Consider the following 19,673-nt stretch of genomic DNA (forward strand, 5'->3'; position numbering starts at 1 on the left):
CCATGTACCCTCAGCCCTCGAGGAGGGGGTACTAATAATAGTAATAGCCTCGCTCTTTGTTGAGGGCTGACCTGCACATGGCAGAGGTAACAATGCACCCGCACCATTAGCTGCATTCCACATGGCTATTTAGTGAGAGCCAAATGGCAGAAAACTTGTCGACAGTAACATGGGACGTCCACAGCTCCTCACAATGTATCCATGGAGAGCTAACATGTGGCAGGTTATAATGCCGTATGGTGATGCACAGTGCGGTCTAGGGGCCAACACTTAGGAGCCAGCAATGAAGTCCTGTAGGATCAGGTCTGTACTATAATCTGCGACCATTAGACTTCTTAAGGCTGGGTTCACACTACGTATATTTCAGTCAGTATTGTGGTTCTCATATTGCAACCTCAACCAGGAGTGGATTGAAAACACAGAAAGGCTCTGTTCACACAATGTTGAAATTGAGTGGATGGCCGCCATATAATGGCAAATATTTGCTGTTATATTGAAATAATGGCCGTTATTTACCGTTATTTGGTTATATGTCACTTCTTTCGGCGGATAGCGGAATACGCTGGCCCATAGAATGGTGGCGGAAAGGCGCGCGGCCGTGCACGCGGACAGACAGTGGAATTCCGCGGATATTATCCGCGAGAATTCCTCAGTATGAACCCACCCTAAGGTAGTGATGGCAGACCCTTCACACACTCCTAGTAGTCACAGCAGTCCCCGCCAACCTCCTAAGTAACCACTGACAGCCTAAGTAACAAGATAAAGCCCTACCACATAGTTCGGCAGTAGTCACCATGACTTCCCCCTAGTAGTCACAGCAGTCTCTGCCAACTTCCTAAGTAGCCGCAGAAAGCCCAACCATATACCTCTGCAGAAGTCTCAGTAAACTTCCCACTAGAGTCTTTACCAACATCTTAAGTAACCACAGAAAGTTGCAGCATATACCTCTGCGGGAGTCCCAGCAATTTCCCCCTAGTAGTCCCAGCAGCCCTCTTTAGAATTTAGCAAACACATGAGTTTTCAGCAGATCTGTTCTTACCCCCAGTTATCTGCAGCTAGTTGCACCACCAATGTCATCTCTTAGTTGCTGAGCATAGACCAGGCTTATGGACCTAGTGGTGACTGTTTGCTCTTTGCCCCCAGGTTCCCGTTGGTCTCATCTTGGAAATGGGTCGCGGTAACAGCATTGGGACAGAAAACGTCCAGTGTGATAAAATTCTCCCCATAAAAATCCCTTTGCTAAAAAATGTTAATAAAAGCAACAACAATTATAAGAGATGTATAAAAGGATCACCTCAATGTAACCCTGAAGATGTCATCCAAGGCACGAGGAAGGTCAACCTGTCCACCAAGACCAAGACTCTGGACATCCAGAATGGAAATGTATACAGGGTACATAATGATGGCGGCATACAGCTCTCCAGCAGATCATCTAACCAGCTGATCACCGACCACAGATCTGGAAGCTTCCAGGTCACAGGCCAACAAAACAAAATAAAGACAAATGTGGGGAGCCAGAGGGAAATCTTCACATTCTGGTCAACAAAGGTCGAGATTCAAGAACGCCCAATGGTCCAGACTTCTGCCAAGACAAGTGGAGATTATTACAGGAAGGTCACACCTAAGGAGCCTGCCTCCACTACTCCTGCAGACAAGGCCAGGTCATGTGATCTCTGTAAGAAGTCTTCAGATGCAAACCCCACAAAGAGGAAGAAAAGACAAGAAATGTTATCGGAGATGGATTTTACCCACATTGATGATCATGTTCTGTCTGTGAGCAGTCAGGTATTAGCACTGCTCTCTAATCTATAGGCTGCATTATCAGTGATATAGCTGGTACATAATATAGGCTGCATGCTCAGTCATATAGCTGGTATATAATATAGGCTGCATGCTCAGTCATATAGCTGGTATATAATATAGGCTGCATGCTCAGTGATATAGCTGGTATATAATATAGGCTGCATGCTCAGTGATATAGCTGGTATATAATATAGGCTGCATGCTCAGTGATATAGCTGGTATATAATATAGGCTGCATGCTCAGTGATATAACTGGTATATAATATAGGCTGCATGCTCAGTCATATAGCTGGTATATAATATAGGCTGCATGCTCAGTGATATAGCTGGTATATAATATAGGCTGCATGCTCAGTGATATAACTGGTATATAATATAGGCTGCATGCTCAGTCATATAGCTGGTATATAATATAGGCTGCATGCTCTGTGATATAGCTGGTATATAATATAGGCTACATGCTCAGTGATATAGCTGGTATATAATAAAGGCTGCATGCTCAGTGATATAACTGGTATATAATATAGGCTGCATGCTCAGTGATATAGCTGGTATATAATATAGGCTGCATTATCAGTGATACAGCTGGTATATAATATAGGCTGCATGTTCAGTGATATAGCTGGTATATAATATAGGCTGCATGCTCAGTGATATAACTGGTATATAATATAGGCTGCATGCTCAGTGATATAACTGGTATATAATATAGGCTGCATGCTCAGTGATATAGCTGGTATATAATATAGGCTGCATGCTCAGTGATATAGCTGGTATATAATATAGGCTGCATTATCAGTGATATAGCTGGTATATAATATAGGCTGTATGCTCAGTGATATAGCTGGTATATAATATAGGCTGCATGCTCAGTGATATAGCTGGTATATAATATAGGCTGCATTATCAGTGATACAGCTGGTATATAATATAGGCTGCATGTTCAATGATATAGCTGGTATATAATATAGGCTGCATTATCAGTGATATAGCTGGTATATAATATAGGCTGCATGTTCAGTCATATAGCTGGTATATAATATAGGCTGCATTATCAGTGATATAGCTGGTATATAATATAGGCTGCATGCTCAGTGATATAGCTGGTATATAATATAGGCTGCATGCTCAGTGATATAACTGGTATATAATATAGGCTGCATGCTCAGTGATATAGCTGGTATATAATATAGGCTGCATGCTCAGTCATATAGCTGGTATATAATATAGGCTGCATGCTCTGTGATATAGCTGGTATATAATATAGGCTACATGCTCAGTGATATAGCTGGTATATAATATAGGCTGCATGCTCAGTGATATAACTGGTATATAATATAGGCTGCATGCTCAGTGATATAGCTGGTATATAATATAGGCTGCATTATCAGTGATACAGCTGGTATATAATATAGGCTGCATGTTCAGTGATATAGCTGGTATATAATATAGGCTGCATGCTCAGTGATATAACTGGTATATAATATAGGCTGCATGCTCAGTGATATAACTGGTATATAATATAGGCTGCATGCTCAGTGATATAGCTGGTATATAATATAGGCTGCATGCTCAGTGATATAGCTGGTATATAATATAGGCTGCATTATCAGTGATATAGCTGGTATATAATATAGGCTGTATGCTCAGTGATATAGCTGGTATATAATATAGGCTGCATGCTCAGTGATATAGCTGGTATATAATATAGGCTGCATTATCAGTGATATAGCTGGTATATAATATAGGTTGCATTATCAGTGATATAGCTGGTATATAATATAGGCTGCATGCTCAGTAATATAGCTGGTATATAATATAGGCTACATTTTCAGTGACATCATCAATCTGTAAATAAGCTGCATTAGAGAACACAATGCACTTTATCAAATGTAATCTGCTTATATTTTTTCCATAGATGAACCCTGGAATTCAGTCTGTAGAAGAAATCGTACAAATAATCACAGCGAGATCCAACAACGACATAGACAAATTACGGGCGATATGGATTTGGCTTTGCCATAATATCAGTAAGTGTCCATAATATAATATAATATCATAGGTATTTTGTCCAGCCTTATTAAAGGAGTAGTCCCACGGAAGTAAAAAAAACTGCAGGCAAGTCGGTGGGGCAGGAAAATAATGAACAACTGAACTCACCCGTCCTGGCGCCTCCGATGTGTTGCTCCCAGGTTCCATTCACATCAGCCAGCTGTCGTCTTCAGCTGGAAACCGGCTACACCATGTACCCAACTTCTCAAGCTCAAATGTCAAGTCCCTGGCTAACTGTTTGCCCGCCCCGCCAATCAATGACTGAACCACCCGGAGTTATTGCTTGTCGCTCATACACAACGATTCAAAAAGGTGCAAAATTACAGCCTTAGTATTCACAACTAAGAAAACATAACGCACCTTTATTAACACACAAAGAGGTACTGTGTATCCAAGTACTATCTGTATACTATCAAAGTGATTTCCACTGACGTCTATATAGCTGTCTATATAGTCCAGTTCTGTCTACCCACTTGCCAGCTTATCTTCAGATATGGGGTCCACTATCTCAGGTTATCGGGAGGGGGGGCAGACACAAGTCCTAGATCTAGCCCCACAAAAAGTCACAGGGTGTTAGATGTGGTTGACCATGGAAGCCAGCGCAATGTTGGTGGATTGTTGTTTTCTGCGAGTTTCTGGTAGTTTCTTCAGGTGTTCATCCAATTGGAAATGTAGAGGTGAAAAGATCCCCCTGGCAGATCTCCGTCTATCTTTAGCATCAGCCATTCCTTTATTATGACCAGGAAGTAGCGGCCGGTGTCAGTATTCTTGGACTGCAGATATTACGCCTGATCGCGTTTACTTTGGATGAGTCCCTCAGGTGCCCAATAAAGGCACATTTATTTTCCCGTTCCCTAAATACTAAAACTGTGGCCATTAACCTTTTACGTGGTAAGAGGTAGCTTCATCGATGAACACCAGCCTGCTGGAAATTCGTCCTCTTCCAATAGGCCCTATAAGTCACAGCGTTTCGGTTTGTAATCTGGCTTCATCTCCTGAAGAAGGTATACTGTGTATACGGACACTTACATAAGATAGGCCACACCATGGTTTGTAGCACCTATAGACTAGACAGTCTGGTCAACTTTCTATGGCTGCACTTGTACACATCTCGAATCCTGTCCACTCCTCGGGAGTCCTAGACTTTTCCCATAATATATACACCTAGTGGGTTCCAATAGCTTTACCCAGCAACAATGCATTGTCTCTGCGGATCACATCAATCAACTTTATTCTGATGGTTTCGCTCTACTGTCACTATAGAAGCCATTCTTCCATACATAAGGATTGGAATGTTCATGGTTTTGGTTCCTAACTTGGATGGAGTATCCAGGACCTCTCACCCAATGGTCTGTACAGGTGGAACCATCGAGGGTGTAGCTACAGGAAGTGCATAAATAACTGTTGTACCTATAGGAGTCCCCAGGCCTCTCTGCCACATCAAAAGTCATGAGAATTATAAGTGGAACATGGTCCATGGTCAAGGATTTTGCACTGGTGTCCAGGAGGCTCAGGTTATGTTCCTGGGAGCCACACCGGTGGCTGGCAGCATTTCCAGGTGGCGCCAGGTCATGGTGGTGATCAGCAGAATTGTCAGGATAAATATACTCCTCATTCTAGTAGATCTGGTGTGTACATTTTATTGCTTTTAGTCACCAGCCCTGTCAGTCCTCCCGTGCCCACGGTTTGGTTTCTTTCAATGGATGAGCACAATGGTAAAATATAGCCCGGTAGCCATGTAATAAACTGCATTGTGTCTTTATGTTTTCTTCTCAAGGTTATGACGTAGAAGGGTTTCTTGGAAGCTCTGAGAAACTGTACAGAACAGAAGAGGTTCTGAAGATGAAGAGAGGAGTGTGTGCGGGGTATGCCGGGCTGTGCAAGGAAATGTGCAGGTACGATGGAAATAGAACAAGATGGCTGGGACCTACATCAATGAACAACGGGCCAGCAAGACCTAGATTATCCGACTGTTACATATATAAAGTTGTATTGTACAGGTGTAGCAGAGCTGCCATGGTCATTTAACTGTTTGTGAGCACCTTCTTGTTCATATAATGGTACCTGGTTTTCTCTTTGCACATAGGGCATAGTACCCCCCCCCAAGTAATGATGCCCCCCATTATGTAACAATGTCCCCACTCACTAATGGTGCTCCCCTACTAAGTACCACTGCTCCCATTAAGTACTGGTGCCCCCCCCCACTAAAAACCAATGCCCCCACTTATAACTGATACCCCCATTCATTAATGGTGCCCCCCCCCCCAAGTACTGGTGCCCCTATTCAGTAATGATGCCCCTCCCCCACTAAGTACTGATGTTCCCACTCAGTAATGGTGCCCCCAAAACTAAGTACTGATGCCCCCACTCAGTAATGGTGTCCCCCACTACGTATTGATGCCCCCACTCAGTACTGATGTCCCCACTCAGTAATGGTGCCCACCACTAAGCACTGATGCCCCCACACAGTAATGGTGCCCCCCACTAAGTACTGATGCCCCCACTCAGTAATAGTGCCCCCACTAAGTGTCAAGGCCCCCACTTAAGAATGATGCCCCCACTCAGTAATGCTTCCTCCCCACTAAGTACCAAGACCCCCAGTGAATAATGGTGCCCGGCACTAAAAAAAAATGTCCCCATTGAGTAATGGTGCCCCCCCACTAAGTACCAAGACTCCAACTTAGTAATAGTGCCCCCCCCCACTTATAACTGATGCCCACATTCAGTATTAATGCCCCTCACTAAGTACTGGTGCCCCTATTCAACAATTATTCCCCCACTCAATAATGGTGCCCCCCCCCCACTAAGTACCAAGACCCCCACTTAGTATTTATGCCCCCACTTATAATTCATGCCCCCATTCAGTAGTTGACAGTGGAAGTCCCAAGGGATCCAGGGCCTCCAGCCATGAATACAGCTCCTTGCATATACAGACATACTGTATATACACATGACACATTTCTTCTCCACAGGGAGGCAGGAATATCCTGCAGGGAGATCTCGGGGTTCAGCCGGGGGGCCGACTCCTGTGACAGCGTCAGCTTCCACAGGACAAAGTCCAACCATATGTGGAACGTGGTGGAGCTGGATGGACGGTGGCACCTCCTGGATGCCTGCTGGGGGGCCGGCACTGTGGACCTTCACAAGAGGATATTCATACCCAGGTCAGATATATAATATGCTCCATGCCTGATAGTAACACAATAGTGGATATTATAATACTATACAGCAAATTATAAAGCATCATACATACAGGGGCGTCCATGACCATAGGGCACCTGCGAGAATAATCTCCACTGTTATTTCTAGTGCTGCCTCCTTTGCAGTGTATTAGCGCTATACACCGGTACTATTAGTGACTGTACTATGGCAGTAAAGTAAGGTGCATAGCTCTGTGAAGCACTATTTTTGACCACTGTATACCGGTATTATGTGCCAGTAAATGATGGTATTATTGTATAATGTAATGTTCTGTATGGCGGTGTATGATGGTATTATAGTATAATGTAATGTTCTGTATGGCGGTGTATGATGGTATTATAGTATAATGTAATGTTCTGTATGGCGGTGTATGATGGTATTATAGTATAATGTAATGTTCTGTATGGCGGTGTATGATGGTATTATAGTATAATGTAATGTTCTGTATGGCGGGGTATGAGGGTATTATAGTGTAATGTAATGTTCTGTATGGCGGTGTATGATGGTTTATAGTATAATGTAATATTCTGTATGGCACAGTGTATGAAGGTATTACAGTATAATGTAATGTTCTGTATGGCGGTGTATGAGGGTATTATAGTGTAATGTTTTGTATGGCGGTGTATGATGGTATTATAGTATAATGTAATGTTCTGTATGGCGGTGTATGATGGTATTATATTATAATGTAATGTTCTGTATGGCGGTGTATGAGGGTATTATAGTGTAATGTAATGTTCTGTATGGCGGTGTATGATGGTATTTTAGTACCATGTAATGTTCCGTATGGCACAATGTATGAAGGTATTACAGTATAATGTAATGTTCTGTATAGTGGTTTATGAGAGTATTATTGTAAAATGTAATATTCTGTATGGCGGTGTATGATGGTATTATAGTATAATGTAATGTTCTGTATGGCGGTGTATGATGGTTTATAGTATAATGTAATATTCTGTATGGCGGTGTATGATGGTATTATAGTATAATGTAATGTTCTGTATGGCGGTGTATGATGGTATTATAGTATAATGTAATGTTCTGTATGGCGGTGTAGGATGGTATTACAGTGTAATGTAATGTTCTGTATGGCGGTGTATGAGAGTATTATAGTATAATGTAATATTCTGTATGGCGGTGTATGATGGTTTATAGTATAATGTAATATTCTGTATGGCGGTGTATGATGGTATTATAGTATAATGTAATGTTCTGTATGGCAGTGTATGATGGTATTATAGTATAATGTAATGTTCTGTATGGCGGTGTAGGATGGTATTACAGTATAATGTAATGTTCTGTATGGCGGTGTATGAGAGTATTATAGTATAATGTAATATTCTGTATGGCGGTGTATGATGGTATTATAGTATAATGTAATGTTCTGTATGGCGGTGTATGATGGTATTATAGTATAATGTAATGTTCTGTATGGCGGTGTATGATGGTATTATAGTATAATGTAATGTTCTGTATGGCGGTGTATGATGGTATTATATTATAATGTAATGTTCTGTATGGCGGTGTATGAGGGTATTATAGTGTAATGTAATGTTCTGTATGGCGGTATATGATGGTATTATATTATAATGTAATGTTCTGTATGGCGGTGTATGAGGGTATTATAGTGTAATGTAATGTTCTGTATGGCGGTGTATGATGGTTTATAGTATAATGTAATATTCTGTATGGCGGTGTATGATGGTATTATAGTATAATGTAATGTTCTGTATGGCGGTGTATGATGGTATTATAGTATAATGTAATGTTCTGTATGGCGGTGTATGATGGTATTATAGTATAATGTAATGTTCTGTATGGCGGTGTATGATGGTATTATAGTATAATGTAATGTTCTGTATGGCGGTGTATGATGGTATTATATTATAATGTAATGTTCTGTATGGCGGTGTATGAGGGTATTATAGTGTAATGTAATGTTCTGTATGGCGGTGTATGATGGTATTTTAGTACCATGTAATGTTCCGTATGGCACAATGTATAAAGGTATTACAGTATAATGTAATGTTCTATATAGTGGTTTATGAGAGTATTATTGTAAAATGTAATATTCTGTATGGCGGTGTATGATGGTATTACAGTATAATGTAATGTTCTGTATGGCGGTGTATGATGGTATTATAGTATAATGTAATGTTCTGTATGGCGGTGTATGATGGTTTATAGTATAATGTAATATTCTGTATGGCGGTGTATGATGGTATTATAGTATAATGTAATGTTCTGTATGGCGGTGTATGATGGTATTATAGTATAATGTAATGTTCTGTATGGCGGTGTAGGATGGTATTACAGTATAATGTAATGTTCTGTATGGCGGTGTATGAGAGTATTATAGTATAATGTAATATTCTGTATGGCGGTGTATGATGGTTTATAGTATAATGTAATATTCTGTATGGCGGTGTATGATGGTATTATAGTATAATGTAATCTTCTGTATGGCAGTGTATGATGGTATTATAGTATAATGTAATGTTCTGTATGGCGGTGTAGGATGGTATTACAGTATAATGTAATGTTCCGTATGTCGGTGTATGATGGTATTATATTATAATGTAATGTTCTGTATGGCGGTGTATGATGGTATTATAGTATAATGTAATGTTCTGTATGGCGGTGTAGGATGGTATTACAGTATAATGTAATGTTCTGTATGGCGGTGTATGAGAGTATTATAGTATAATGTAATATTCTGTATGGCGGTGTATGATGGTTTATAGTATAATGTAATATTCTGTATGGCGGTGTATGATGGTATTATAGTATAATGTAATCTTCTGTATGGCGGTGTATGATGGTATTATAGTATAATGTAATGTTCTGTATGGCGGTGTAGGATGGTATTATAGTATAATGTAATGTTCCGTATGTCGGTGTATGAGGGTATTATATTATAATGTAATGTTCTGTATGGCGGTGTATGATGGTATTATAGTATAATGTAATGTTCTGTATGGCGGTGTATGATGGTATTATAGTATAATGTAATGTTCTGTATGGCGGTGTATGATGGTATTATAGTATAATGTAATGTTCTGTATGGCGGTGTAGGATGGTATTACAGTATAATGTAATGTTCTGTATGGCGGTGTATGAGAGTATTATAGTATAATGTAATATTCTGTATGGCGGTGTATGATGGTTTATAGTATAATGTAATATTCTGTATGGCGGTGTATGATGGTATTATAGTATAATGTAATCTTCTGTATGGCGGTGTATGATGGTATTATAGTATAATGTAATGTTCTGTATGGCGGTGTAGGATGGTATTATAGTATAATGTAATGTTCCGTATGTCGGTGTATGAGGGTATTACAGTATAATGTAATGTTCTGTATGGCGGTGTAGGATAGTATTACAGTATAAGGTAATGCTCTGTATGGCGGTGTATGAAGGTAGGGTATGACAGCAGTATACAGAACTTATAGGTCTCATGGTTGTATGAAATGATGATAGGACTGGCCAATATTGATTTTTAGTCACTGTGTGGCAGTGATACTACAGCACTACATGTTGGTATTATAGTGTTGGAAGTATAGTGTGATGTATAGCGCTGTTATATAGACACTGTAATACATTACAGTGGTGCCTTGGATTACGAGCATAATTCGTTCCGGGGCCGTGCTTGTAATCCACACTCTTAAACCAAAGCAAATTTTCCCATAAGAAATCACTGATATGCAGACAATTGGTTCCACACCCCCAAAAATAATGATTTTTATTGTGAATAACATGTAAAACAAATGAATTAAACAATGAGAAACAGCTGAATATGTGATATTATAAGTTACTGTACAGTATAGCAGTCAGCATGTGGTGTATAATGTATAGTAAGGGTATAAACCTGAGAACACAGCAGCAGTTTGTAGATACAGAATGGAGCTGTAGATCCCCATAATGCAGTAGCGTAGCACAACAGGCTAAAATAGAGAAGCAGGGCTGCTGTCAGAGGTCTGTGTGGTCACATGACAGCAATGGGGAAGAGGGGTGTGTTCAGCATGGACCAATCAGGAAGTGAGAATCACAGAGCTGTGCAGGAGGACAGTGACAGAAACTTTTCTATAGAGCAGTGTGTATAGCTGAGTGTAAGTGCAGGCACATTATAGCAGCAGTGTGGATAGCTGAGTGTAAGTGCAGGCACATTATAGCAGTAATGTGTATAGCTGAGTGTGAGTGCAGGCACATTATAGCAGGAATGGAGAGGAAGGAAAACACAAGGGATGACAGAGGCTGCAGGGAGCATGAAGGAATTAGCAGGGCAGATGTCGGCACATAAGTGCAGCACTCTATGTCCTGGAAGAGAGGGGTTACAGCTATGAAGAGATTACCTCCACAGTCCTGTCCCCTGATGTATGCCCCAGCCTGAAGTGGATCTGCTATGATTTGGAAGTTGAGGGAGACTTCCTGGGTCAGGGTACAGAGGCTGTAGACCACCTATGCAGACCATGCCCCTCCCCAATTCCCCCTCCCACCCAGTACAGGGAGCTCTTAAACCAAAGCAATGCTCTTAAACCAAGTTACAATTTTGAAAAACTGTGAGCTCTTCTTGCAAAACGCTCTTAATCCAAGTTACTCTTAGAACAAGGTACCACTGTATTGTTAATGTACTATATAGCACTACTATAGTATGATGATATAGCAGCATGTGGTGTTATTATTTATGGTATATTAATCCCTTAAGGACCGCGGGTGTACATTTACATCCCCGCTGCCTGGGCCTTAAGGCAGGAGGACGTAAATGTACACCCTGCCGCGGTCCCGGGCTATGGAGCGGGCTCACAAGCTGAGTCCGCCCCATAGCGGGTGAGGACCGGCTGCTATCTGCAGCCAGGCCCTCACCCGCGACCGCAAAGTGTAAGTGACCGGAGCATTTCCAGTTTTTGCGGGGGTCCCGATCGCATTTCCTGACTGCCTGAGGTCTCTTACCTTCTTCTGTGCAGTCCTCGGATTGGTCATCTGATTCAGCCTGCCACAGGCAGGCTGAATCAGATGATCACAGATATCACTGATCCCTGCTATGCTATGGCATAGCAGGGATCAGTGTTACTGATCCAATATATGTAAGTAATAGTTCCCTAAGGGAACTATAAGGCTATGTTCACACTGCGTATATGTTCGCATATTTTCGCGGCCGGACATATACGCGGTAAACTCCGGCCGAGGATTTACGCTACTTGCGGCCGGCTACGTACGGAGCGCAAACTTACGCCCGAAGTCTACTTACGCTTCCCGAGTGCCCTACGTAGCGATCTGACAGCGGTCTTTTACTTGGAAATCTTCGGCTAGCCCCGGACACCCTACAGAACCTTTTGGATCGGAACAAAAAGCTTCAAAAATGAAGAAATCACCACTCCGTACGGGACCGCATGTAACGCTACGGGCGTAAGTTACGGCATTTCGTCCTCAAACAATGGTCTGGTTCATTTGTTTACGGCGCCGCGTACGATCCTCGCGTAAGTTCTTACGTAGTGTGAACTGTGCGCCCATAGATCGTATACTTTCCATTGTACGCAAACTACGTAAATCTCCGGCCGCTTATTCACGGAACGCGCTACGTCCGGAGACTTACGTAGTGTGAACATAGCCTAAAAGTGTAAAAAATAAATAAATAAATGTTTTACAAAATGCTCCAAAGCCCCCCCCCCTTCCCATATCATACATTAAACACATAAAAAGTAATAACGTTAATTAACATATTAGATACCGTAGCTATATACCATAGCGTGCGTAATCGTCCGATCTATTAAAATAAAACAATACTATTCCCGGACGGTGAATGGCGTGAACAAAAAGTGGTAAAAAAAAACGCAGAGATTGCTTTTTTAATGACATTTTGTGGGAGATTTATCAAAGAGTGTAAAATTTAGACTGGTGCAAACTGCCCACAGTAACCAATCACAGCTCAGCTTCCAGCTCTGGTGAAAGGAAGAAGGAGCTGTGATTGGTTGCTGTGGGCAGTTTGCACTAGTCTAAATTTTACACCCTTTGATAAATCTCCCCCTTTATGTATAAAAAAATTTGTAAAAAGGGATCAATACGTTTGATCTAGAAAAAAATTTTATTAATAAAAACTAGAGATCTCTGCAAAAAAAAACTAGAGATCAGACGCAAAAAATGTCCCCCAATATGACCCCGTAGGTGAAAAAATAAAAGCGCTATAGGAGTTACAATAGGGCCATTTTAAATATGCCTATTTGCAAAAAAAAAATGTTTTACTGCTAATAAAAATGGTAAAATGATAAAAAACCTAGTAACCATGCATATCGCTGTGTTCAGACTGACCGATAGAATGAAGGAAAAATGCCAGTTTTACCATAAAGTGCATTACGTAAACATGGACCCCCCCCCCAAAGAAAAAAAATCGCATTCTTTGACCCAAATTCACCACATAAATGATATTTTGGGGGTTCCGTCATTCATTTTATGGCACACTGAAAGATGCCATTACAAAGTACACCTGCTCCTAAAAAAACAAGCCCTCACATGGCCCTGTAGGTGGAAAAATTTAAGAGTTAAAGGGTCTTAGAAGGCGAGGAGGAAAAAACGAAAACGCAAAAGTGACAATTGGCCCAGTCCTTAAGGCCATTTCAGGCCTGGTCCATAAGGGGTTAATAGTACTATACAGTTTTATTCAGTTTGATGGCTGTATGGTTTGGTGTGTAGCACTTTATGCTGGTATTACTATGCACTGTGTGGTGGTACTATAGAGTGACAGAATATTTTGACACTGTAAGACATTATTGTTTAGACACTGTATAATAGTAGTATGGATGGTGATAGCACTGTATGGCATTATTATTTAAACACTGTATAATGGTAGTATGGATGGTGATAGCACTGTATGGCATTATTATTTAAACACAGTATAATGGTAGTATGGATGGTGATAGCACTGTATGGCATTATTATTTAGGCATCGTATAACAGTAGTATGGAATGGTGATAGCACTGTATATTATTGTTGTTTAGGCACTGTATGATGGTAGTATGAATGGTGATAGCACTGTATGGCATTATTATTTAGACACTATAATGGTAGTATGGATGGTGATAGCACTGTATGGCATTATTATTTAGACACTATAATGGTAGTATGGATGGTGATAGCACTGTATGGCATTATTATTTAGACACTATAATGGTAGTATGGATGGTGATAGCACTGTATGGCATTATTATTTAGACACTATAATGGTAGTATGGATGGTGATAGCACTGTATGGCATTATTATTTTTTATATATTGTATAATGCTACTATGATATACTGATGTTCTATTGAAGTGAATGGGGCTGAATTATAATACCACACACAACCAGGTGATGGCGCAATTTTTATAAAAGGCAGCTTTGTTTTCCTAATCCAGGATAACCCCCTTAAAGGGGTTATCCAGCGCTACAAAAACATGGCCACTTTCCCCCTACTGTTGTCTCCAGTTTGGGTGGGGTTTTGAAACTCAGTTCCATTGAAGTGAATGGAGCTTAATTGCAAACTGCACCTGAACTGGAGACAACAGTAGGGGGAAAAGTGGCCATGTTTTTGTAGCGTTGGATAACCCCTTTAAGGATCCTCTAATAATGTCAGCCATTTATGGCCCTGTGATGAGTGTCCATTGAAGGGTTAAAGGGTTAACTGTAGTCTCCTCAGATTTAACACACATTTCTTCTTCTATTTCTTGTAGATATGAAGATTTTTTCTTCCTCACCGACCCTGAGGATTTCATAGAAACTCATTGGCCCGATGACCCGACTTGGCAGCTGCTCGAGTCTAGAGTTTCTTTTGAAGATTTTGAGCAAAAAATCTTCAAGACTTCAGAGTTTTTCAGGCTCCAGCTTTTCATCATCGCTCCGAAAGTTTTCTACCTCACAACAGGTGAGAACAAATTTGTACTGATTCATGTAAGGTCAAGTGAGGGGAAGATCACAGGGATCTGACAGCACATTATCAAGACCTCAATAATATATTAGAGAAATGCAATAATACCAAGCCACAGGGTCAATACCTAGGCCAGAGGGTCATTACCTAGGCAACAGGGTCATTATCTAGGCAACAGGGTAATTTCCTAGGCAACAGGGTCATTACCTAGGCAACAGGGTCATTACCTAGGCAACAGGGTCATTACCTAAGCAGCACGGTCATTATCTAGGCCACAGGGTCATTATCTAGGCCACAGGGTCATTATCTAGGCCACAAAGTCATTACCTAGGCCACATGGTCATTACCTAGGCCACAGGGTCATTACCTAGGCAACAGGGTTATTACCTAGGCAACAGGGTCATTACCTAAGCAGCACGGTCATTATCTAGGCCACAGGGTCATTATCTAGGCCACAAAGTCATTACCTTGGCCACAGGGTCATTACCTAGGCAACAGGGTCATTACCTAAGCAGCACGGTCATTATCTAGGCCACAGGGTCATTATCTAGGCCACAAAGTCATTACCTAGGCCACATGGTCATTACCTAGGCCACAGGGTCATTACCTAGGCAACAGGGTTATTACCTAGGCAACAGGTCTGGGAATGGCAGCATGACAGCGTGAGGGGGCATAGACCAGGCCACATGGGCAGAAGGTAACCCCTCACTGTGTCTTTTGGGAAGAGTAGTACAATGAAGGAAGAGAACCACCAGCATTACAGAAACTGTTAGAAAAGTTTTCCCCATATTGCCATCATACTATCCATAAACCGTAATGATCTGTTCTATATTTGCCACATCATTTTATTTTTGTATCTAGTTTCTCCTGCATCGTCCATAATGTTAAAAAGTTTGTCCTAGTTGGACAGTCCTAAAAAAATTTGATCAAGCGAGCACTGGTACAACGGTTTGGCATCAAGTGCTCCAGTTCTCCACAGTGCCACCACAGGAGAAATGAAGTATTGCATGGTGCCTATTGAAAACATTGTGGAGTCTATAATTAATGGGCATACTGGGTCCTCCAGAGCGACAGAGCCTCTTTGTAGCCAGTATAGTGACTCCATATGGATCAGTTACTAGACAATGTCCTAAAGGGTTAACATACCAGATAAACTTTATATTCCCCTGGCTTGTGCCCCCTCCATGTGTTTTCTGTAAGATGGAAAATTTGCATTGTTTTGTGATTTTTTATTGTTGCTCAGGATAAAAGTCTCTTGTATAACCCCCCCCCCACACCCCCCACGACATCTCTGAGCAGACTGCTTTACCCTAAGCCTTATGTGTGATACCGGGTAAGGCGAGGACATCCACATTACAGGGTAAAGTAGAGGGGCGGCTGGTGAAGGCGGATGCTGGCAAATCAGCCGCTCCAATTATTTCTTCAGTATTCTGTGCATGGGCATTTTAGGATTATGTGGGAAGCTTGCCGGGATCTCAGCACCCAGTGTATTGTAGCAACGCCGCAAGATGAGAAGGCTCTAATTATACGAAACAAAAAATGGTTTATTGTATTATTATTGCTGTTAGTGGTGCGGAGACCTCTAACGTGTATGAGGGCTGACATACAAGGATTCCAAACTCAGTATCGGCCTACTATCCCAAGCATAGGAATAACACAATGATGGAAAAGTGGGAGAAAAGGGTTGGGTACTCCCCTAACCGCCTCCACACTGGACATCTACCTATGTCCTACTTCATGCCACGTAAATGATGTTTTTCCATCTAAAATGGACACCAGTCACCTTTCTATACATTTCCTTTATAGCCTAATGCATCCCCACCATTTTCTGTCATCAATATATCTTATACATTGTTGACTTTCAGACAAAGGCTTCCGAACATCTATGTGAGTCTACAAAAAAAGACGCATTAATCGAAAATGTAAAAATCTTACAATGAGGATTTATTCCCGTCAACTTGAAAGAGCGGTGGAAAATAAAATCCAAATGTCGCCCACAATTTATTATCCCGTTTGTTTGTTCTACTGGATTTATAGGATATCGTAGGCAGCAGGTGGCACCAAGTCCGGCCTCTTAGCTCTTATCGACGCTCTACACCTGAACCCAAAGCTGGTCAATGCCAAGGAGGGCCCAGCTGCCGCGGGACTCTCTGATATGCCAGGTCAGCCCTGACCATTAATATGCCAGCCTGGCCAACCCTAAATTACCCAAACACATATTTTATGTTTGCTTGTTTTTATGTGCTTGATTTTTGCCATCATACATTTCTCTATTAGAAACCCTTTGTGTATTGTACTAAGATGCCGGACATGATTAGGAATAGTTTTTGAAGGTTTAGAGGTCAATCATCTATTTATTTTTCACTCTTTTCTCCATACAGAAGATGGCGAAGTCAAGATCGCACTGGGCAGCTCATGCCCGATGGAATATAGCTATAAGATATACAAACTCTTCGATAACAGTAGAACTTTTGTAGAAAAGACCTTCGGGATACTCTCCACCCAAGAGTCCCTTATGACCCTACGAGTTTTCCCCCCTTCGCATGGACAGTATGAGTTAATGATATTTGCCAGGCCCGTAGATGCTGAATACCCATACAAGTGGGTTTGCTCCTATCAGATTGACTGCCCTCAGCCCAAAACTTCTTTAAAGTTGCCTGAAAATCCGTATCACCTCTGGGGGTTAAATCACAAAGCAAAAGACTTTGGGGTCATCAGCTGCAACCCTGGGGAGGACCTTATCATGACTGAGACCAGCTCCCTTAAGGTTACATTTAAGACATCCAGGCCCTTGGTCGCAACGTTCCAGCTAGCTAACCCAGAGATGTCTGAGCCACTCAGTAAAAAATGTCTTGTCTCCCAGATAGAGGACGACCAGCTCGGATGTTGCCTTCTCCTGCCCTTTCATGGATACTATAGATTGTCCCTATTTGTTAAGGACCATGAAGCCGAAAACTTTCAGAATGCAGCAAATGTTTTACTAAAATGCAAAAACCCAATAAACCAAAATGAACTCTTCCCGCCAAATCTAAGTGTTCACTGTGGACCTGGAAGCAACTCAAGACGTCATGGTCTCACCAATCCCAGCCATACGTCTCCGATCATCACTACGACCACTGGTAAATGTAACATCATCTTCCATACATTGTGGGACCTGGAGCTATATCCTGTTTTGGAGAATAGTAAAGTAACCAATAGCTTGTGCTCTCTGGACCGCCATTGTTTTCTTACCCATCTGGATCATAAGATCAGCTTGACCGTTCATCTTCCAGAGTCGGGACATTACAAGCTGAGCATTTTTACCAAACGTCACGATGTCCAAGAGGAGTTTTCCCATGCATGTGACTATGTCATAGACTGCTTCTCCAACAAGATCTTATTACCCTTCCCGAAATTGTATAGCGCATGGGGACATGGCTGTGCCTTACTGCAGCCACGAGCTGGGCTCCTTCCAGTGGAAAGTTGGGAGGTATTTAGAGTGAAAATTCCTGGAGCTTGTAAGGTCCTTGTCATTGGTCCTACAAAGACTGAACTGGAGCTTACCAAGAACAAGATCTGGGAGGGGAAGGTTTTCACGGGCACTGCCGGCTCTGTTATTAAAATAGCTGTAAAAGTTTCTCCGAACTCAGCTACAATGGACGTCGTGATGTCATTTAGAACCCAAAATGATGGACTTGATATATCTTCGGGGTAGCGCACTTGGCGGCATCTAGAAAAAGTTGGAAATATCAAAACAATATAACCTTTAGGTTATAATGTGTATAGGTTCTTGTGAAGTCATTGGTGGCTGGTGGAAAGTGCATCTGGGCCCATGATAACCTCTTATGAGATTGAAGATGGACAGGCAATCTGATTGCTATGAGATCAGCCTTGAAGACATTGTTTGTTACTATGGTCTTCAGGCTAGGTCTACTTTTTGATAGCTATACCCCAACACCCATAATGGCCACAAAGAGCATCATAGTTCCATGCAGAACATTGGTTCATCATGGATGTATAGTTTTACCTCAACAATTGTTATAGTTCCTGAAAGCCCAGTCTACATAAGGGAGTGTTCAGGATGAAGAGATAGAATAGAATCTCTATCTATATTTTTTTTACTATTTAGACTTCCTCAGGGGAGACACTGACTTTCACTGAAGAGCCCTACTATCAGGCAATGCTCCATGGGAAAATATGCAAATTAGCTCTCTTCTAGATGAAGGAAAACTTAGAGTATATTTCTGTACCGAGATGACACACTCTGTACAGCACTGTGAAATGTGTTGGTGCTATATGAATAAATCATACATAATAAAATAATGTAGGAAATAATTGACATGGATCAAACCCTTATGTGCATTACATTTACTCTGAATAAAAATGCTGACGAGAAAGCCTTTGTTGGATTTCTTTTTTACATCAGATGTTAGAAAACTAATATGTAAATTTGCAAAATGTTTTGTCTTTTGAAATATACATGTCACAGGACAGCGGGCCCTAAAGCTGGGACCCCCCCCCATGCTGTCCCTGCCTACTTGCAGAGCTGGTCCTAAACAACCGTCCACAACTGGGCGACAGGGGTCCCTGCTCTGAAATACGTGCAAAAAAAAAAGTACAAAACACAGACAGACAAAAAGACAGGACACATAGTATTCGCTCCGGCTGGGATTCCTAGCGGCACCGAAAACAACTTGCATGTCAGTTTTCTGCGGCCGCTATTCAGTGAATAGCGGT

The 19,673-nt window shown here is 41.5% G+C and overlaps 1 protein-coding gene across 3 annotated transcripts in view; it reads left to right on the plus strand.

Moving 5' to 3' along the window:
• The window catches only part of LOC138796690 (kyphoscoliosis peptidase-like), a 117,555-nt gene extending 98,549 nt beyond the window's left edge, over positions 1-19,006 (plus strand). For all 3 annotated transcript variants that reach the window (XM_069976324.1, XM_069976323.1, XM_069976325.1), the window contains 6 exons: positions 1,144-1,785; positions 3,722-3,833; positions 5,633-5,750; positions 6,828-7,019; positions 14,764-14,954; positions 17,339-19,006. In XM_069976324.1, the coding sequence (XP_069832425.1) occupies positions 1,168-1,785; positions 3,722-3,833; positions 5,633-5,750; positions 6,828-7,019; positions 14,764-14,954; positions 17,339-18,651 (2,544 nt within the window). In that variant the 5' untranslated portion in view covers positions 1,144-1,167 and the 3' untranslated portion in view covers positions 18,652-19,006. The remainder of the gene's footprint in view (positions 1-1,143; positions 1,786-3,721; positions 3,834-5,632; positions 5,751-6,827; positions 7,020-14,763; positions 14,955-17,338) is intronic.
• Positions 19,007-19,673: the final 667 nt, after the last annotated feature.

The sequence above is a fragment of the Dendropsophus ebraccatus genome, chromosome 7 (assembly GCF_027789765.1).
Source record: "Dendropsophus ebraccatus isolate aDenEbr1 chromosome 7, aDenEbr1.pat, whole genome shotgun sequence".
In the NCBI taxonomy this organism is placed as follows: domain Eukaryota; kingdom Metazoa; phylum Chordata; class Amphibia; order Anura; family Hylidae; genus Dendropsophus; species Dendropsophus ebraccatus.